Below are 21,904 nucleotides of genomic sequence, written 5' to 3' on the forward strand. Positions count from 1 at the left end.
TGCGTGTGGGGGGGGGGTCTGTGTGTGTGTGTGGGGGGGGGGGGGTCTCTGTGTGTGTGTGTGTGTGGGGGGGTCTCTGTGTGTGTGTGTGTGTGGGGGGGGGGTCTCTGTGTGTGTGTGGGATCTCTGTGTGTGTGTGTGTGGGGGGGGGGGGGGTCTGTGTGTGTGTGTTCAGCACAGAACACAGGTTCAGGTAACATCTAAATTATCTTCCAAATTAGAATTGATTAAATTCATACAGGTCTACACATATAACAGATTTTATTTGGTATTGAAACAGGTAAGTCATCGACGACTAGCCTACTATTGCCTAGAACCGGCTTATACAGAAAATAAAAATAGGAGCGTTAGGCTTCTTGAACCACAAAGCATCAACTTAGACATTCGAACCCTGGACTCTAGAGCTCCGCTTTGTAGGATACGACTCAATACTTTTTTGCTACTTAGTAAAAACTTTCTGCGGGCAGCGTTTCTGGAAATGAATGAGGGTAAAACCTTTTTTAGACCTGACTGCATGAAATTCCAGACCTCAGATCTGGCCGTTGTGAAGACGTTTTAAGGCTTTAAATTTAAAGTTCTGAATTTTTTACTTTTTTAGCCCCCCTAAAGACCCCATAACGCCGGAACGGGTTCAGCAAATCGGGACTTCAGGAAAAAATCACCTTCAATCCGCAACATCTGAAACACCTATGAGTCAACTCTAAATTTACTGAAATAACTGGAACTGGATTGCACTACTGAATGAAGAAAATGAATAGAGATGGAGCCTCAATTCTCATTTGAAACGTATTACTGTGCATTTATTTCAATGCTCAACAGTAGCAATAGTACATTAATATAACTATAATCATAAAATTAACATTCAGTATGCTAAAACAAACATTGTGTCATGATACAAAGCAAACTGCATATCATACAACTTGCATATTTTATTGTTTCTACTGTGAGCTGTCATTTGATTATTTTACATGAGCACCAGAACTTGCAACAAGTTTTGCGATTGCTTAAGTTTGGTGAACATTCAGTTTAAAAAGCATGCTCTTGCAAGCAGCAGTACTATTTGTAGGGTTGAGTGCCACTAGTTATGAAAATTTGAGTGGTATGACAAATAGGTAGTTGCAATTCTGTCTTTATTGTACAGTTGATGGTATTAGTTTAACATTCAAATATGTATAAAACAAATAAATAACTTGTTTTAACAACTATTGTTGTAGCAACATTCCAATTGCTTTCTTTTATATTAGACTGCATGGATGCATAAAGAAGGATTCAGTCCTAGTGATAACCAGCAATCAGACTTCATACGTACCATCCAAGAGTCTTCTGAAGCTGAGGGTTTGAAACTCCAGGTCCACATAACAGCCAAAAGTTGGTCCTATCTTAGCGTACCAAATGCTTTACTCTTCACCAGACATTTTGCTGTTTAGATGTAAACTTTGGGAAAACAGACAGAATTAACATCCACAACAGAGTAAGAAGATTGGGTGACTTTTTTCCCAGAATGCCAAATAAAAAAATTGGAAATACATTAGCATTACAGCATGCCATCTGAAACTTATTTTTGCTGAAATTCAGACCCAGTTGTGTCGAGCTGCAGGAACTCAAGACCTTATAACAAAAATGTTTTGGAGACAACAAACATTCTGTAAAACATTATATTGCTATTGAAAAATTATTGTAACCTGAAACTTAATTTGTTATAAGGTTAATTTCAACAGATCTTGAATCCCTGACAAGTGACACCAGACTTTGTAAACATACTATAGGCATAATGTATCAACTTCATCCACTGTATATTCTGCTTCCAATTCCAATATTTTACATTAACTCACACCCTGGTTCGCAATACAATTCATAAGCAATCTTGTAACTAAGTTACAAAATACACATTTTAAGTAAGGAAGTAATTGCTTTTACTAGAATGGTCTAAGCTAAAGAGTGAAGTTTCATAACTACGGATCCTAAAGGTTTGTGCTTCTGAGACAGTTCCCTGTATGTACTGTACACAGCAGAGGGGATCATCACCAAACACGTCCAGAAGAGGGCGCCACAAGCCAACCCATACTCCAACCCAACGCTGATAAGGCAACATATTACATCAAACCAAGAAGAGTGAAGACATGAGGTATACATGGGTACTGTCAGATATGCCCTATCCTCTTAATAGGGCTGGAAAACTAGTGTCAATCTTAATGTCTGGTCTCTACATATACTCACCAGTTGTGATTAGCTGTGAGTATAAAATAGTCAATAATGGAGGAATTTACATGTATTTGACCCTATATACAAGTGCAATAGCAGGTTAAAAATCAATCATTTGAAGATAACACCCAATGAAATATCTACCCTACCCTCAGAAATGCCAACTTTTACTGTGAAAGACGTTGGATGCAAACAAGGGGGTCTCCCCCGGGCGAAGTCACAAGCTCAGATCTAGGATGACGTGCTCATAGATCTGCGTGTTTCCCTTGAAGCTGGAGGAGAAAATAAAGTCCCTGCGGTCGGTGGACACCACAGTGAAGGATCGCGGCGCCTGGATGTAAACCTCTTTGAAGCGCTCAAAGAGTTTCTTCTCCGCGTCCCATTGGTAGATCTGGGAGAAGGTGTAGTCGCTGCCCAGGGCCAAGTAGTGGCGCTCTTTGAAGACGAAGGGCTGCAGGATCATGGCGCCGCGCGAGGGCAGCGCCTGGATCTCCGAAAACTGCTTGGCGCTCCAACGGAGGACCTTGGAGTCGCCGATGTAGCGTGTCATAGCCAAGTAGAGCTCCTCCTTCACCCGGAAGTGTTTCACAGCCACCACGTCCTCCATGTTGGGGATTTCCCCCTGCAGGATGAATTTCTGGTTGCTCCGGTTCCACTGGTAGATCACTGGCACTTGGGAGCGGCTAGCCAGGATCAGGTGAGCCTTGCCGTCCAGGTCCACAAACTCGGCGTCTGTGTCGCGGAACCACTCATGCAGGGACTGGTAGGAGTAGAAGCCTTTGTTGTTCCATTTGTAGAGGGTCGACAGCCCTGCCTTGGAGCTGTCGGCAATGATAAAGAAATTGTCAGTGCCGATCAGGAACGCCTCAATGTCATTGGGCTTGGAGATCTTGGAGACTTCTATGTCCTGGAACTTGCTGAACCTGCTCTGGTCCTCATCGAACTTGTAGATGTGGGAACCACCAAAGAGTTGGGCAACAACAATAAACACCTGGTCCTGGATCACCATGGCCTTGCATCCTACAATGGACTGGCCTGAAGCAAAAGACACACAGGAAAATAACACTGTTTGCATTTAAGGAAAGCAAGTGTAACAGTACTTTTTACTCATATTTCCCCCCCCCTCCATCTTTAAAGAAACCTGAAATAGCATCCAAAGTAAAAAACATGGAATAGGAAAAGGTTACTTTTTGGGCGGCGGCAGATGAAGAAGACAACAATGCAAAGCTTATGAATTGAAAGCCATGGGCGTACCAGTTATGTTGTCATATGTCCTGAAGTTCATTTCAATGTGGTCCCACTGTAGTACCATACAGCTCTCGATATTGGGAGCTGCCACAGCAACATAGACATCGTTCTTGTAGGAGAACGTGTCTACAGACAGAGACTCAGACGGCACAGACTGGTGGAGGATAAAATCTGAGAAGCGAGAACAATGGCGGCATTATTGTGAGTGCTAACAAACACGTTACGCAATACATTAAAAAAAAAACTTCTGGTTTATACACCTCCCAATACATATATCTGGATATAGAAGTGTCTCTGACTTTTAAACGACAAGGTTTTTAGCTTTGACTATTATGTGCAGTCAGCCTCATAATAGATGTCTGCCAACTGGGACCCACTTGGTACTGGTCACCTTTCCTCACCTGTCGAGACGCACTCGTTGTGCAGACTGGCCATGTCGTTGAGCCGCTTGTCCTTCATTTCCTCCGGCCCGGCGCAGACAACATCCGACACTGTGGCATTGGTGCTTTTCAGCCAAGTCATCAGCCACTTTGCTCGGCAGTCACACTCAAAGGCGTTACCCCGTAGGTCTCTGAGGAGAGCACATATCAGTCACTACAGGGTAACACATTCTGAAGAACAGAACTGCTACTGTACTTTGGATCAAATGTATAAGATGAGATTTTGTTTGCCATATAACTGTCTACTCGTAAAACATTATTATCCAGAATAATTTTAACGTTGCTTGCTCTTTTACCATGCTGACTCAATGGTTTGGATTTCACTCATCATCAGTAAATTCCAGCAGTTTCCCAGTGATCTCAGTCAGGCATTACCTTGCACTCACATGCTGGCTACTCGTGCATTTGCTTTATGTTGCTGCAGTCTGAAGATTATGATGCTTGTATTTATTGTGATCAAGAGAGCAGCATTAACAACTAAATGTTATTAAGTATTGTCTTTAATGTAGAATATTGCATTTGCTTGACGGTAGAGTACTGCCTACTTTTACAAGCAATGAAGGGAACACTTACAACTCAATTAAGGAGTCCAGGTCGATAAAGAGGTCCCTGGGTAAGGATTTGATGTTGTTGTTCGCCAAAGACCTTTAGAAACAGGACATTCAGATCCACACATATTTTGGAGACCATTTGCCAGCTTTAGACGGCCAGATTCAGCTCCATTCACATTTATCAACCTGGCTCGACTCAAACATTTGTGTTTAAAAGGGACCATCTTTTAATGATTTGTAATGCAGAACAAAATCTAGACTGTCTCTTCAAACTATTCAGTCCTCCTGCTCAATTAGAGGCCATTAAAGGGAACATTCATAATGAATAATATCTCCTACCCAGCGACAAATGAGGATGAAACACTGGTTGGACTTACAGGTGAGTCAAGTCTCTGAGTCCTCTGAAGGCATATTTCGATGCTGTTTCAATCTTGTTGCTCTCAATGAACCTGTGAGGAGTTCATCGGGATGCAGAATGGAAGGTCAGCAGAATTGAAGCCTCACTAATGGACCATGACTCGATTAAGCATCATTCAAAACCCACTTTAACTTTTTTCCAAGTTCAGTTGTACTTATGGGAAAATTATTCCCACAGTGTATCAAAGTTCCTTTAAGTCAACACACAGTTGTGTGATCTTGCCTGTTTACTTTAGACCCATTCGCTTGTTCCATGTGTTGGCTATGTGAGAGTACTGTATAACGATAAGATAGGAATGTGTGTGTTTATTAGCGGATACAGGTACTTACAGGTATTCCAGGTGTGACAGGCCAGAGAATGCATCATCTCTTATTGTTGTCAGAGAATTTGAATTAAGAAGCCTATAATAAGAAAGAACATACACAATTGTTACCAACAAGAAGCCTAAATCTCAAAATGCATGTGTATATGTGATTTAGCTTAGTTCCATAGGAATGATTAAAACAAATAATCCTTGTGTGACCTTTAAGTACTGGGCTTCTTTTAAATAAACACAAAGGTCACTGTTATAGGTCAAACTTGTAGTGACGTTATATTGACTGAAAGATGAAACCTACTCTAGAGGTGAACAGTCCTTCTAAAGCACTGAATGGCAATATTGCATTGGGTCATAAAATCCGTCCGACCACAACTTCAACAGTGGCTCTGTCTACGGGGTAGAGTAGCTTCAAGCACTTTGCACCAACTCATTTGTGCTCTACTTTGGGCGAAATATATTATATATTAATTAGCAGCAGCAGGATCTATTTAGCAGGGGTAGTGTCAAGTTAATAGCGGACTAAGAAAGTGTCTGACTTTCAAAATGCATTTTACAGCAGACTCATAGACCCCACACAAGTATTTACTACTATTAAGGAGTCAGAGTAGGATGAGAATGTGAATCAATGTAATCCTGTAATTTTGCCAAGAATGGAATGGACCACTCTACTTCCAGCGCCAGTCAATCAATATAATAAAGGACTTTTAAGGTTTTTGAGTCTCATCAGTTGTAAAGGCTTATATTGAAAACAAAGTCCTAACCCTAACCATTATCTGGAGCTCTGGAGCCAACTGGAGGAAGAAAATGATAGTCCAAATAATTACAAATAGCTTGTTAATCATACAGGTCATCAATTGGTTACACCCATCTCTGTTTGTCTAAGGACTTAGATAGCTGTAGCACATTGTCTACCCTCTCTCTCGATATTGCATAACATGTATCCTACCCCAGACATAAATTGTTCCAAGAGATAGAAAGAAAGAACGTAGGCCTACATTCAAAATGATGAAGCCCCCTCTCCCCATCCCCATTGACACTCACAGAAGTTGAAGTGAAGGCATGTGAGCGAACATAGCCTCCTTGACATCGGAGAACGTCGCGTTGACAATGCTCCTACAATATGTATTCGGAAAATTCGGGTTAAAGACTGATGACAAACCAAATAAAGCAATTTTCATACATTTATTAAAATATATATTTTTTTCTCAGTGGCACGCAACTCGGTATAATTACTCCCAACAGCAATGTGTCCGCACCGCTCAAATAGCCAACGACGTACAGTGCATTCAACAAACAGCTGGATCTCGTTTAGGCTGCTCATTCAAATGTTGACTTATTGCGTTAAACATGTGGACAAACAAAATACAATTGTAACAGACTAGCCTACTTACAGTGAACTTATGTCGTTCGGTATCATCCTGGACACATAGGAAGAGCCGACGCATATGATGGACTCCTTGGAACAGCTGCATGTTGAAGGACATCTGTAAGCCTTTTTCAGATAAACCGGTGAAGACAGAAAAAGGAATGCCAAATAATACAATGTCCATTTGCTACAAATTGACAGCATCTTTCTTGTCTTGGTTGCATGTGTGACCCTTTCCAATGAACGCCGAGGCAGACCGTACCGCTTACACCCTGCACCACCAAATGCTGCACTGAAGCCCTGACATCAGCAAATCGCCAGCGTCTACCCATTGCCGTATTAAATTATTTATTAAGACAGTGCTTCTGTGATTGTGGTTTAAACAGGCTATAGTCTAAACTACAGCATCCTTACCAAGTGGCATCTGATGAAAGCAGACAATGGATAAATATTTTAAGCCATCGGCAAATTAGGCTACAACACTTATTTTGACCATTTAGGGACAATAGTAGGCTAGTGTTTAGATAGGGCCAAAAGTGTATGTCAACAATGCATTGCAAACACTACCAGGGAGTAGGCCTACAGGTCTACTTAACCTCAACTTTAGCCTATATCAATACATGCAGACCGGGGAAGTCCTCGAGGCCTGATCATTTCGTTGCATTTATACTAGTTAAAATGATCCGTCTAAGATCTTCAATAACAGATGGTCGCATGGTATACATAATTCAGCTGATGAGAAGGGGCATCAAGATCTCAATGCCCGAAAGGCTTTAATTTCCGCCGTTAGTTTCACAAACTAAGGAATTAGTCATCTCGGTATCCCTCTGGTATTGTAACATGATGGGATACAACCGGGGCAAGGCGGTGCTAGGCCTATTTTCTATTTTATTTAGGTGTTGCTTGGGGAGGAAAAAACACTTGCTTAGATTTTGACAGCATATCTCAGAATAAATGTGCTGTTGCATATTTGTGCCCCAGATCACTAGACTTTACATAAACCTACAGGTGCAGGCCATCTAAATTGGCTGCATATAGCCTATAATAAAAACTGACTATTGGACAGACTATTGGACATTTTAGACTATTCACTAAGAAGAACCAAGTACCGATCCATTGCAGTCCTCCCCTTTATTTTCTTTCCCTGTTTATGAAAGGCCATCTGCAGTTATTTAAGTCTGGAGTGAAATTAGACGGCAGCAGATCTAGTCGTTTTCAGATTTACACATTGCAGCAGACCTGATCAATATAAGACCTTTAAAAACTAGCCATCGCTTAGTGTATTTGACTCCGCACTCACTGTCAGCAACAGACAGTGTACGCAGGGGCCGGATAAAGGGAACAGTAAAATGCTTCCTCAGCGTACGAAGGCGGCTAAATAACAAACAGCTTGCGATGATGCAGTGGAAACGGCCAGAGAAGAGTAACTGCAATAACAAAGAATGGGACCGAGTGAGCAGTACAGAGAAAAGAGGAACAGAACGAGAGTAGGAAGAATAGTGAAAGGGAGGTGGGAAGATCAGCAATGTTAAAGGGGGCGAAAGCTTGTGGTTTTACCAACTGCTTCAACAATGACGCATTAAAGATGCACGCACTTCTGTGTTGTCCATGTCTCGTTCATGTACTATTCCAGAAGCAGAGAACGCCGAACCAGTCCGCTGTGTAACTCTACAGCAGCGCCTATAGATTCCGGAAGATAGTTTCCGTATCCTCACTGACTGCCCTGGCTGCTAGGATGGGTAGGCTATCTGTTACATGGCTAAAAGGGGTGAAAAAAAAGATATGGAACAGGGATTAATGCTTCCATAGAATTTCTATCAAATTACAGCGCGTGGAAAACAATGCATTACAGTGAACACATAAGCAAACATTCGTGGAGACTAAAAGGTATTTATCAAGAGGCCTTAATGTAATGACACTGTAAAGTACTGTTAGGCAATAGAAACGCAACAGCTTAGAAATAACTTAAAAACAGGAGGCAAATCAATAATAAAAGTTACTTTCCGGTATTGTCAGTCATTTGTTTGCCATTAGATATCATACAATAAGGACAAAGGTGTTCACGAGATGCTTTATTGATTCTATATGAATTACAACATGCATTCATACTAAATCATATACACATGTTGAGAAGAATTAAAGTTTTGTGTTAAGTACAGTCCCTCTCTGGGTCCATCCTATAGGGGCTGTTTTTTAAAAGTGCAGTTCTTCTCCAGAATTTAGGAAGGTTGATGTTATCCAAATCAATGCCTTTGAGATGAATGAGGTCTGTTGACTTGCAACCAGGCTTGAAAATGTACTTTGTAAAACAGGTTTACCTATCAATAAGATACAGCAAGTGTACTTGAACTATAGAATGTCCTAACAGCGACCACTTCACGTGAAGATTTCTTGATTACCAAAAACGAATTGTGATTCAGAATAAATGAAAAAAATGGCTGCAAGTTTGGATCACAGCACGATCTAGGTTTCATCCTCCTCAGACAAGTCTTCCTGTCCAGAGAGGAGAGCCGGCCCACTGCTGGCCTTCTCCCTCCCTTTAGACAAGTCTTCCTGTCTAAAGGCCGGCCCGCTGGCCATTAGACAGGAAGCCGGCCCGCTGTTGGCCTTCTCCTCCCTCCTCAGGCTCTTCAGGCACCTGTCCAGCCTCTTCATGCTGAGCTCCACGTCGTGCCGGGTGATGCCCACCGCAGAGGCTGCGTTGAGGTAGGGGCAGGGGTAGGCCTCAGAGTGAGCCATGAAGCCCCTGAAGGTGTGTCCGCTCACAGTCTGTTCTCTGCCCATGGGGACCACCCTGGAGGCCAGGACAAGCCAGCAATGTCACACATGACAAGTTTGCATAAGGACACAAAGCACCTGGAGCAATGGCGCCGAAGTACGGTAAAGAAAATACGAATAAAATAGGGATGGTAGTGGTACAAGTTGGCATGGTAACTTGAAGAGATCAGTGTTTCCTTATAGGAACACTTATTTTAAAAGGTATTTCGTGGTCCATGGTAGTACTTGATTACTATTGATTGAATAATCTACTTAAGAGTAAGATTAACCTGGTGGCATGGGAAACTGTCACCAATTGCAGAACATGGCCATACGTGCTTTTGAACTTGCTACGAAGAATCAAAGAGGAATGACCCAAATAAATAAGTCATGTAGACGCTTAAAATATTTACACCACTTCCCCTGCTTCTTCACAAACTATTAGGGGCCTAACAAAAAAGAAAAGGTATGGGAACATTGAAATTCAATGTGGCATTGTTACGAATCCTTGTCAAGGAATTTGAGGCATTTCGAGGCAACTTGAAGCATTTGAATCATGTTTAAGGTAGCTAATAGTTAACACTAGGCTCAAGAGTGATACCAAATAGCTTCTGTTGACCAACAGTAGAACAAGCATTTAATTGGCCCAGAAATAAGGGATTGTTTTTCCTGGAAAACCAAACCACTCCTTAAACCACTTGGCCCTCCTTACGACGCCTGTTGTCTTTTTCACCTTTCAACCCACATGACTTCCTGTTTGTTTCCTCGTCAGCTGACGGGTGTGTGTCGCATCTCACCTGGCACCAGACACCTGCCTGGTGAAGAGCATGGAGCCCAGCTCAGTCACGACCCTGTCTCCCTGAGCCTGGAGGCTGTCCAGAGACATGGCTGCAGGACACACACACACACAGACACAGACACACACACACACACACACACACACACACACACACACACACACACACACACACACACACACACACACACACACACACACACACACACACACACACACACACACACACACACACACACACACACACACACACACACACACACACACACACACACACACACACACACACACACACACACACACACACACACACACACACACACAGTAGAGATGAGGGGGGGGAAAAGAAAGGCTGAACTGAACAAAAAAATAAGTTTGCCATTTCGATTTGAACTAAGGTAACATCGAAAAAATGATGTTACCTGATGTGGACCTGGTACTTGTCAAGAAAAGAGTACGGAGGATGGCGTTTGGTTTGCTTTGCCTTTTAGTAGCTCAACTGTAGGGTAACGTGTATGATGTTGTATTGAGTGCAGCCCCTTACCCAGGGAAATTGGATTGTGTGGAGTTTGCAGTAGCCTTTCTCCATGCGCTTCAGCCAGTCTTTTTAGCTCCTGCGCAAGGACTGAGTACATCTCCTGCAGAGAGCGGAAGGAGGGAGAAGTGAGAGGATGGAAGGAAAGAGGGGAGGAAAGAGCAATGACAGGAGGGAGAGAAAGAGAGGGAAGGAGAGAGGAGGGGAAAAAAGAGAGAAACAATGAGTGCAAGGAGAGAGAGAGAGCGAACAGAAATAGGGGTACACACATGGAGAGAATATAAATACGGAGGGAGAGCTATAAATAGCTGCACGACGCTCACACACTCTCAACCTCAGCCTTTTTTTAGCAGGAGTCTCTGTTTATTGCCAAACCAGCAGTTTCTCTCAGCAGGCTATCCCAGGCTCCACATTTATCTTCTGCTACTACCACCCGCTGCCACACACACACACACACACACAAGCTGCGCCGTTAGCCTCATCTCCATAAATCTGTACTCCTGTCATTAGTGCTCAGGTATCTCTGACCACATCGCCATGACCTTTGGGATCAACTCCGAAGCTTGTCTCACTGTGCAGGGGTGCTGCTGACAATGTGCTCGCTGCACTCAGGCCCCCAGGATCTCAAATGTAAGTGGGAAAGATTTCCTGCAGGCCGGCAGTTTGTGAGGCCGTCGCTAGGACTGGGAGCTGCATAGCAACAAACTGAAACGCATGATGGTGGTGGTGGGGGGGGCGGTTAGGGTTGGGGACTCAACCGAGTTATCAAATGCAGCAACGTGCAAACCAGAGGAGTACATCTTGGTAACAGGGTGGGTTTCAGGAAACTATGTGGGTGTCGCTGACTCAGCCTTCCCTCCATAACAAACAGGAACAAAGGAACCCTGCTGCAAACTGCTGCAAATATAAACAGATCTAGTTCATCACTGTCAAAGAGAGAGAAGAATCCCTTCAAGTCAAAATGATCAAGGAATTTGTGTCCACTCATTACGGGAATTCAATGACAGCTAACCCAGCATTGCTCTATCCCTTGGTGATAAGTAGATTTGTCATACCGTTCATTCTTAGCCTGGGGAAGGCCTATTTGAGGCCTGAATAATTCAGATATGTTGACTCCAGTGAAGTGGAGATGAGGAAATGGCTCACTGCTACACACAGTTAGAATCTGGTACCATCATCAAATATGCATGAACATGACCGATAAGTTACGACAGTGACAGCTCATTTGAGATGGCCAGTGGTATTTCATGGATAAACCAGAGGACAGATTACGCTAATGGCATTGTGGGTATTGTATGCCACACCATAGGGAGAATCTTTTACCATTTATTTATTTATTTCCTCCTAATCTTTCCAGTTGCTTCCACAACATCTATACAAACACCACTGTAATGTAGATCGGTGTCTTGACAGGCTAAAACAGCAAGATTCTTCACTGCAAAAGACCTCTTTTTAAGCTTTCAGCCTCCAGTGTGACTGGATGTGTCTGCTGTGAGAGTGCTGCATAGAGAGGGGGGGGTGCAGCATCAGACAGGAGAGGGGGGCTCTCTACCTCCTCCTTCTCCTGCATCAATGTCTGCTAGGTGGAGCCCTCCCCCACGTGGAGCACAGCATCGTCTTGCTACGCACTCGGCCTGCAATCTGAAGGCGGGCGAATGCGAAGCACTAGCACCCCATCAAGCCACTACAGTGCTGCTTACGCTGCCCATCATGAATGTGATGCAGGCTAATAATGAGGAACAAATAACAATGGAATGATTGAACAGACTTTTATCCAAACTTGTATCCAGTCTAATGCGCCGAGGGGGATTTGAACCTGCAACCTCTAGAATTTGAGGTCCAACCGTCTCCAGCTGAGCTTATTTAAGAAGCTCTCCTGGCAGTAACAGAAGGAGGCAGGGCTGTGTGGGGCAGTAACAGAAGGAGGCAGGGCTGTGTGGGGCAGTAACAGAAGGAGGCAGGGCTGTGTGGGGCAGTAACAGAAGGAGGCAGGGCTGTGTGGGGCAGTAACAGAAGGAGGCAGGGCTGTGTGGGGCAGTAACAGAAGGAGGCAGGGCTGTGTGGGGCAGTAACAGAATGAGGCAGGGCTGTGTGGGGCAGTAACAGAAGGAGGCAGGGCTGTGTGGGGCAGTAACAGAAGGAGGCAGGGCTGTGTGCACTCACCTTCCTCTCTGCCAGCAGGCTCTTGTAGCCGCGGGCCCCCAGGGTGAGCAGGGTGATGAGCAGGTCCAGGGAGGGCGAGGCTGAGGCCCGGCCTGGGGGCAGAGAGCGGGACACGTGTGGAGGACGGGGGTGGGGCTGACCCCTGGATCCCGGCTGAGTTGTCAATTAGGACGGTCATGGTCACTACAGAAATGCGGGTTTTGACTCATGCTAGTCTCTGTCCAACCCTTCTTCCCCCGGAAATGACACGCAAGCCATTTGGAATACCCTCCCTTAAGAGCCATACAGGAGGCTAACAGTTAATATCGCTAATCTATTGATCTTGTAATGCTGCACTCCCTCACCATGGAAGGCTTCTCTAAGGAAGATCAGGGCACAGATAATGATTTCTACCAGCATAACATGCACCTCAACAGCCAATCAATACATAGCAGTCCATCTGGGATTGATCCCATTGTCAGGCATGTTGACTCAACTCAGCCCCACAGGTAAATGAACTGCCGTGCGCGCGAATTCGTGAGTACAGTAAATTGATTACAAATTGAATGAGTATGTGATAATAAAAAACTGACTGATTTCTAACTACTGAGGCATTCTCGATCAAACGCGATGTAAATATGCCATCTCCTAATCTGGTGTCACAGCAGAAACATAACGTCAACATAACCAACCTGGGTACATTCTGCTGATCTCCAGGATGAAGGACTCGTCAAAACCAGCGATGATGGCTCCGCCTACAGGCACCATGAAGTTCTTGTCCAGGCTTTGCACAAATGCATCTATTCGTCCCACACGGGCCCCCTAGTTCACAAACAGCCCTGTGTAAGGACACTGTGACCTCCAACAACACAACCCAAACATAACCCATTTAAATGCCTGTATGGATCATGCATATTGACAAAAGCAGAACACGTCAAAACATTTGACTTTAAGGATTACATAAGGAGAGTTCTGAAATGAGTTTGGGAATTCCAACCTGCTGGATAAGGTGCATGCACTTGGAAGACTGGACTCCGTAGGCATTGTTGACAACATGGGGGATGTCGTATTTGGCGCACATTGTGGCAAGTTCCTCGATTCTATATCATAGTTGGGGAAAAGGTTTATGAAAATAGGAATATGAAAACAACAGCACGTTATACAATGCAATACGAGTGGCCACTGAAATGAGCGCCGACACACAGACTGAGCTGCCACATGGGAAAGGCTCATGGCTATGGGCGTACCTGTCAGGGACGCGAGGTGCAAAGCAGGAAGTAGTGGAGTGGACACACAGGATGTTCTCTGCTCCCAGCTCTCGGATCTTCTCCTCTACCGCATCCAGGTTCGTCCGCAGCTCATCTCCTTCCAGAACGTTCTCCACAACCACTGGTTCAAACCCTGTTCGGGGAGAGAACGGTCGGCAGATGTTCAGAGACGGCGGAAACGGCGTCGCTTGTTCTGCACTGTTGAAGGGTACATGCTGAGCCTGCAGTGTACCCCAGTACACCCCTGACCTGCAGTGACCATGGCTTTGAAGCACGACTTCTGGTCGATGCGTGGCCAGATGATGTAACGGGCCGCCGGCCTCCTGTGGCGAAGGGTCAAGAAGCACAGCGTCAGGCTCATCCCGGTTGCCATGGGAACCACAAAGCAACTGGCCACGCTACGTACACCTAACAACGAGATACAATAACAGCGTTTGTTGAACTCGTCTTGTTCATTCGCGTTTAGTTCATCCTTATGCCGACCTGAGCAGAGCACACGCGCACCTGTGAGTTTCAAGATGTCCAACGCCACGGAATTGGTCAGCTTGTTGAGCAGACTGGAACCAGCCGCTTTGGGCTGAATAGCTGCTATATCACCTGATCGGCCTATTCCATGGATCAACCTTTTCAAAACACACAGTAGATACAGAGATACAACACCACGTCCGGTATACATATATACTAAGACTTGATGTAAAAGGCTAGTTTGCTGACCATTCAAAATGGGAACCAAAGTCTTCAGGTGATCCACTACAAACCTAACGAGGTGTTGATTATCCTGTAGGTCACATGAGGAGTCGCCTATCAAAACGCGTGACCATTTTCAAAACACAAACCTGTAGTGTCGTTTAGCCACCAGGCTGGAGGCTACTCTTCCTTCCCTCTCGCCAACGCCACAGTTTCCCAGGAAGTTGTTGCTGTCCATCACAGCCAGCTCGCTCAGGAAGAGCTCGACTGTGCTCTCGCTCCATCCAGTCTCTGGACACTTGCCCTGAAGGAACAGTATAAGGCTCAGGCCTGTCAATCACAGCAATGCCTTAATATGTGAAGACATACTTAGGGGGTGCCTTTCTTTTGCAAGGGTGTTGCACAGGTTTACATTATTTGCTCTACAGCTGCTTGAATAAATCCAAGGGTTTTGGCTACGTAGTTCAAGCTCACCTGTTCCAAAAGCAGCCTTATCGCTTGTTCATGGCTGCGGCGTGCCTGAGACCCCTGGCGGATGTATGAGGATGATACTATCTTCTCACTAATGGCGAAGTTTTCAGTGTTCATCTCTATCGGAGGGGAAAGCAGAGAGGGGGCGATTTTAGCAATGTCGAAAAGTATTGATCTTAGTAACAGCTGGGCGAGAATATCAACGAGCTCGAGGTGTGCGGGCAGTAAGATTCATTTTAGTGGTCTACCTGCATTTAATTGTTATTTTAGAAATGTTTAGCAAGGTACTATTTAGTTAAATACAAATCAGTTGATTGCCACTTGCAGAACATACAACTATCTTCATTGCTAGCACGCTAGGTAGCCATCGTCAAATATCAACGTAACATATTTAGATTAAAATAACTAGTTAAATCGTTGCTCAATGTCTCTGGCTAAAGGGTTGTCAAGAAAGTTTGAATATGGTTTACTTACTAGATCACCCCTCCAGACAAGCAATGAGGCAACTCCGGATTCCGGAAATAAAATGCGAAATCGTCGCAGCGCTATGACGTAGGCAAAGGGGACGCTCCTTTTTTCTTGTGCATAATTTACGGCAGTTATCATGGGAAAAAATACATTTTATTCATTTCATTTTTACCCCAAAAATTCTGAATTGTATACGCTGCCCCTAACAATGTTATTTGTACATGCATATATGTTGAATGCGATTTTTATCGACATTCAAGATTATTCCAAATTATAATGAAGGAGCTACATTTACAGTTTTACACAATTGCTAAAACACTAAACCCCATTGTCTAAATCAAATATTCGGTGGCATAAACCCATTTGTCAAATCAGACAGTCTTTTGGCAATTTCTAAACACATTCTCATTCCCTAAAAACATGTTGCACTGTGATGCACTTGTTCTGCAAAATGGTAAAAACAGGCGACAGTTGTCAGCTGTAAAACACAATTACTCCAAATAGTTCAAAGTTGTTTCTAATGGTGGTTTGGGACAATGTCAGCTTTCACCGTGGTGTCCGTATACGAGAATAGTTCAACATCAACTAGCAATTTTTACTAAAAATGTTTGCCATCCACGTGGACGGAAGGCAAACATGATAGGTTATGTATGGTAAAAGTACCATACCCTTCTTCAACCCAATTGACCAACCCCCGCCCCCCCCCCCTCCTTAGCATGAGAGATACATGAGAGATACAAGGTGTGTGAGGGTGTGAACTGGTTGAAATGTATGTGTCTCACAGCCAATGCGCGAGAGTTGGCAGCTCACACGCATCTCACTCTCACGCATCTGATCTGTCTTTTACATGTAACTACATGCCCTGGATGCTGTGTTTTCAATTTGTTGTGTAATGCCTAATAATTGCTCCATAGTGTTTATGTACTAGTTTGCTGTGTTTGTGATATGAAAGCATTGTTTGATTTTGAGCACAGGTTAAATGGTTTAGGGGTGTGTCATGTATTGAGCGGTTTGATTTTGCCAGAAGAGTCAGAGGTTTTTGAAATGTAGTTTGAAGATTTGGTAGTTTTGAGAAAATGGGTGACTGTTCCAAGAAATGTGTTTTAACAATTGTGAAAAATGCTCCGCCCACTAAGTTACAAGTTGCAAAGAAATTATGGCCTGTGGCAGGAGATACGGTCCTTTTCACAAAAAAAAAAAGTTGCTTGTATTGTAATGTAAGACACATTTCTTGAAACCTTCCCCATTTTCTCAAAACTTTCTACGACATGCACAAAACTCATGACAAAACATAGCAAATGTGGCCAAATCTAACAAGTGCCACAAAACCATTTGTAACCTGTGTTCAAAAGCAAACAATGCTTTCAGGTCATACACACAGCCAGTTAAGAAACACTACAGATAATTAATTAGACAGTACATAAAGTCAAATGTAATCAGAATCAAACACAACATCCAGGGCATGTAGTACTATTTGTATTGTAGTAAATCAAAGCATTGATATAAAAAAATAATAGTAATCACAACTGAGTACAATGAATAAACCATATTCAATAAAAATATAACTATATAGTTTTGAATGTCTGTGTATTTAGCTCTTGTATACAGGAAGACTACTCATACAATTCAACAATAAGTACATGCAATGTTACTATGCAATGTTGCTGTAGCCTGCGTTACAATTATTGAGTTTTATTGGAATAAATACAATCATCACATTTTCCAACTCAGAATACAGATTTAAATAAAATCTGCAGCATACAAACCATATATGAAAAGATGATGGCAGGAACCATATTGGTTGGTAATAAAGCAGGTACAGTACAACGCTCTTTGAGTTTGAAGAAGACTAAAGGTTGCCTGCTTTCTGTGAAATGAAAGAAAAAGAGGAACTTTGGATCTTACTGCTGCCCTACTTCTTCTGTCGTTTTTGTTGGTGCCAGAAATGTGAGTCAACTTGAAAACACATATTTTATTGGTTACCACACACTAACATATGCTTCAAATACATTTACACACAAACAACAGATCACCATACTTTATCAAATAAGTTATATACCTCTTTCCAATGCAATTTAAAACGTGTCTATTAGTCAACAATTATTACAGTATGTATGAGACACCACAGTCATGGGTATTGTAAGCCTATGCGTTGATTGTAAGCCTATTGTAAAATGAAGCTTTCTGCCCATCTTAGTCTTGCTTGGTGGGATATGGAAAAATATCAGGTGTTGTAGATCCTGGCTGCCCAAGGAAGAGAAGGATGGCAATGTGATAGCATAGCAGGACTTCTATCTCAGCAGCTATGCCAACATCTTGCCGTCTTTCCTCGACCCACATTACAAGTTTTGATTGGCTCGCTGGGAGGACCACTTTCTGTTAAACTACTGAAAGTGGAACACAGATATCTGAATAATGCCATAATAATAACACAAAACATAACGCATCATCAAATAATAAGCCTAATGTGCTATAAACTGTGTAGGCTATCGTATTACCTTTAAGATAGTGTTCAATATAACATATAGATGTAGCCTACAACAATAGTTAACAATAATTTTGCACAGCATGGCCTGTCCTTTATTGAGTTCAAACCTACCAATAATAGCAACACAGTCTTCTTTCATTTTTCTTTAAACTTAAAACTTTTCCGTTGGTGATAATGGCACATATCAAGTAATTAGAATACAACTATTCCTCGTTCTTACCTGCCTGTTACCTGTGCTGTAACCAACTGGTTCCAATAAAATCCTCTTCGTTTGTAGATGTCTTTACATCGATTCAACTACTGAATGAATAAGGGCTACGTGCTGCCGTGTAACTACCGACCGCCTACTCATTCACATTTAAAATGACTCAGCTGCTCTCTGTGGAAGTAGTTGCACTCCGGTTATCTTACGTCACTGCTGGCGGGAGTCTGTATGAAAATAAAAAGTGGCTCCATTATCACGAAGTTACAATACTTTTTTTTATGGATTGTAATTTTCTACCGTGATAGACAGCCGTAACATTCAACAAGCGTCGGAGAGAAACTTGTGGCGCACGGAGTAGACATATGCTATAAGTGCATGTGAGTCACTCAATCGAAGTTTAATGTGATTTAAAATATAATTTCTTTAAAAGGAGTAGGGTTATAGACATCTGCTGCAGTTCAGAAAGGCAAAGGACGGCAATTGTGACGGGAAGTTGTTTGCTAAATTTGCTGAGCTGCTCAAAAAGTCCTGGTGGTGTCCATCTCCTCCATCTGGACCTTGTTCAGGAAGATGAGTCACTTAGTGATCAAGAATATGTCTAGACTAAGAGAGCAGATAGTAGATTCAAACAACATTTTGATCAGTGTTGCTGGTCAGTGTGAGTGATTTCAATACCTTCTCGTTTTTTGAAGGATTATAATGTAAAATAATCACGTGTTCATTCAACAGGTGCTTTTATCCAATGCAATGTACAGATGGGGGATTTGAGGATATTAATAATGAGTGCTGCAATACCATATAGTTATGTAAACCTAATCACACAGTAGCAGTAGCCAGCGGTGCCATATAGGGGGGGAAAGCTAGGACGATTCTATGGGCCCCTCCGTCTCAAGGGCCCCCCAAAATAGAAAAACGAATAGAAATCATCAAAAAATATAAATATATATTTTCTTTTTCATGGGGCCCAAAAATTCCTGGCGGGCGCCCCTGGCAGTAGCCTGCACATAGTCACAACATTGCTATTGCTCAGGACATGTGGATGTACACAAATGGATAGGCCTGTAAAAGGAGTGGGCGCCCTCTGGAAAAGGTTGTTTAGCCTAACTTGTTTTCTTAACGCAATTTTTACACATTTACTTAACTCAGACTCAAAAGAGCGTGTCCTCATAAACAGTATTACTGCTTGTTCCTAACTACAATATTGTCAAGTATCAGTGAAAGTAAGAATTAAATACTGAAGTAAAATAGTTAACAAATGGGTTATGGTGACAAAAAGTACATTCATTTACAAACTGTTTCAAAAAGGTTTCCCTCTGATGATTAAGACAAGTATCAGGTTGGGAAAATGGGTTATTGGTAAATTGTAAAACTCAGATACACATTTCATATGCGTCCCGATCACTGGTGACCCCATTTTGGACTGTGATTCAGTTTGAGATTGATGACTCATTTCCTAATGGAAGGGCCACTCCAGTATACTCCCACACAACAAATAACCTGAACAGGACAATCCTAGATCTTGACAGGGTTAAGCACTCTTATGAGGCCATTTCTCTCATGATTCGAATGATTACATTGAAACCTCCAGTGTTTTTTTGTCGTTGCCATAAGGATAAAAGAAAACATGTCTGATCTCATTTGGTTATCAAAGTATAAGTGAGTTAATATGAACTTCATTAATGAGAAAAAAGAGGACTACGTCAATACAGAGTCAAAGGCCCCCTATCCACAACTGTAGTACTGAACGGATTCGTAGATTAACAGGCTATTGAACTAAACTGTGTGACTTCACCACAAATGCCTGATTATCATTTGATGGTGACCACTCATTTAGAAATCAAAACATCTCACTGCCAGTTAGTATGTTGGTTTGATTTCTAAGACCACATGTCTCTGATCACTTTGCGCAAGAGTTAGTCAGTGGTTTGATTCCACACACAGCAGAGATCAACACATTTTTTATATGACTCATAAGTTGAGCTCCATGGAAAGACCTTTTTGAGGGAGCCGTCAATACTAAACCCCCCAAAACATGTTGCTAACCGAGAAACGTTATGGTGACTCTCTTCTGTGTAACAGCCACACGCAGACGTTTCCTCATTCCACCGCCAATATCTGATTCAAGGGAAGCAGTGAGTGAGAGTAGTACTGGCATTGAGTCTGCCCACCAAAGACTTTATGCTGAGTCAAACACCAACACACCCTGAACTGGCAATCAAATGAAGTCATAGAACAAAGTCTGGTTGTGGTACTCACTACAGCAGTGCTCCTTAACCCTGGTCCTCAGAGCCCACTGGCCTAGATATTATGGATGTTTCCCTGCTCCAACACGACCCATTTATTTGAATTAGGTGTGTTGGACTCGAGAAACATCTAGAATATACAGGGCAGTGGGCCCTAAGGACAACGGTTGAAGACCACTGGACTACAGGATTTGTCTTCACCCATATGGATTTCATTAAGAGCCAGCTCAGTATACGAGTGTGTCTGCCTCGGAAATGTGAGTGGGGCAGGGAAATCCCCAACCAAGTTGTCCAGACAATCTTGTCAGTTAGGAGGAAATCTGCTTTTGTAAGGTGGCAGTTGTTGAGGAATAACACGATCCCTTAAGTATTTGGAGGGTGTCAGCTACATTCTAAATTGTGAAATGAAAGATTTGTTGTCAGCTACATTCTAAATTGTGAAATGAAAGATTTGTTAGTCAAGCTTGGTGGATGGCTTTATGTGTTCAATGTACTTAGACAGAATGTCTCTTATCTAATCTTTAGGTCAAAAAGCAAATACCAGGATATTTATAGTTTAAATACAGTATATACATTGTATGCTATCTAGAACTTCAGAAACTTCCAAAGCCCCAAATGTTGCAAAAAACAAAACCACAAATACATCGTTGATTGCAATTTCCAATGCATTTGTGGAAATACATTGCCACAAATGCAATGTATTTCCCATACATTTGATATAAGTTTACACAACTCATTATTCATTTTGGAAAGTTACGGAACTGTTTCTAAATGTATATTGGGGTGGTATTATTCCCAGACGAGGTTTCACAGTGCATATAACAATACAGAACTGTTTATTATACTGAATGTTGATAAATACCAAAGAACAAAGCAAATAATTGAAAATCCCCCTCATTACCTTGTATAGGAATATTTCCAAGGAACAGGATTTAGGGTTAGCCACAAGATAGGGATCAGATTTATGACTGATAGCATGTCATAACGTGAACATATGTTGCATCCAAAAACCTGATGAAACTAAACTGGAATTGAATAGATGATTTCTCTTAAGATACTCTATAAGAAGATACTCTAAGGGCTACAGATCATAATTACAACAAATTGTAGAAATAATAATACTACAAAAATAAGATGCCCATAATAACATATTTTATGTGTTTTTTCCACCTTCAGAGTACCAATCCACCATCTTTACAGTAAAGTCTCAAGGTGGTGATCATTAGTTTCAGTAGGTTGACTCCTCATTCTCGTCATCAAACTAACTCCAAACATGGGAGTCTTCCTGCAGGTTCATAGT

At 42.6% G+C, this 21,904-nt stretch overlaps 2 protein-coding genes across 3 annotated transcripts; both read right to left on the minus strand.

The window, feature by feature from the left end:
- Positions 1–1,113: 1,113 nt before the first annotated feature.
- Positions 1,114–8,311, minus strand: lgi2a (leucine-rich repeat LGI family, member 2a). Of its 2 annotated transcripts, XM_084691864.1 has the most exons (9): positions 8,140–8,311; positions 6,570–6,670; positions 6,220–6,291; positions 5,189–5,260; positions 4,819–4,890; positions 4,464–4,535; positions 3,852–4,021; positions 3,457–3,621; positions 1,114–3,237 (listed from the first exon to the last, which is right to left on the minus strand). In XM_084691864.1, exons 1-9 carry the CDS (start codon positions 8,152–8,154, stop codon positions 2,420–2,422), a joined length of 1,557 nt encoding a protein of 518 aa, XP_084547990.1. In that variant the 5' UTR covers positions 8,155–8,311; the 3' UTR covers positions 1,114–2,419. The 2 variants fall into 2 exon arrangements, with proteins under 2 accessions (XP_084547990.1, XP_084547989.1); XM_084691863.1 differs by lacking the exon at positions 8,140–8,311 and having other exon boundaries at positions 6,570–6,888.
- Positions 8,312–8,603: 292 nt separating this feature from the next.
- Positions 8,604–15,738, minus strand: sepsecs (Sep (O-phosphoserine) tRNA:Sec (selenocysteine) tRNA synthase). Its single transcript, XM_084692023.1, has 12 exons — positions 15,675–15,738; positions 15,204–15,319; positions 14,879–15,033; positions 14,547–14,665; positions 14,292–14,450; positions 14,022–14,175; positions 13,772–13,874; positions 13,467–13,596; positions 12,796–12,887; positions 10,642–10,735; positions 10,099–10,189; positions 8,604–9,338 (listed from the first exon to the last, which is right to left on the minus strand). The coding sequence occupies exons 2-12, from the start codon at positions 15,315–15,317 to the stop codon at positions 9,008–9,010; spliced, it is 1,542 nt and encodes a 513-aa protein (XP_084548149.1). The 5' UTR covers positions 15,318–15,319; positions 15,675–15,738; the 3' UTR covers positions 8,604–9,007.
- Positions 15,739–21,904: the final 6,166 nt, after the last annotated feature.

The sequence above is a fragment of the Hypomesus nipponensis genome, chromosome 25 (assembly GCF_054491055.1).
Source record: "Hypomesus nipponensis isolate SF chromosome 25, ASM5449105v1, whole genome shotgun sequence".
In the NCBI taxonomy this organism is placed as follows: Eukaryota; Metazoa; Chordata; class Actinopteri; order Osmeriformes; family Osmeridae; genus Hypomesus; species Hypomesus nipponensis.

What these genes read in the sequence shown, in the direction of transcription:
- lgi2a (XM_084691863.1), bottom strand. Translation starts at nt 6,748, where the DNA reads ATGCTGTCAATTTGTAGCAAATGGACATTGTATTATTTGGCATTCCTT. An exon ending in CCGAACGACATAAGTTCACT is followed by an intron (nt 6,292 to 6,569) that starts GTAAGTAGGCTA and finishes TACATATTGTAG; the next exon opens with GAGCATTGTCAACGCGACGT. An exon ending in CTGTCACACCTGGAATACCT is followed by an intron (nt 4,891 to 5,188) that starts GTAAGTACCTGT and finishes AACTCCTCACAG; the next exon opens with GTTCATTGAGAGCAACAAGA.
- sepsecs (XM_084692023.1), bottom strand. Translation starts at nt 15,317, where the DNA reads ATGAACACTGAAAACTTCGCCATTAGTGAGAAGATAGTATCATCCTCA. An exon ending in TAAGGCTGCTTTTGGAACAG is followed by an intron (nt 15,034 to 15,203) that starts GTGAGCTTGAAC and finishes CTGTTCCTTCAG; the next exon opens with GGCAAGTGTCCAGAGACTGG. An exon ending in GATCAGCAGAATGTACCCAG is followed by an intron (nt 12,888 to 13,466) that starts GTTGGTTATGTT and finishes CTCTGCCCCCAG; the next exon opens with GCCGGGCCTCAGCCTCGCCC.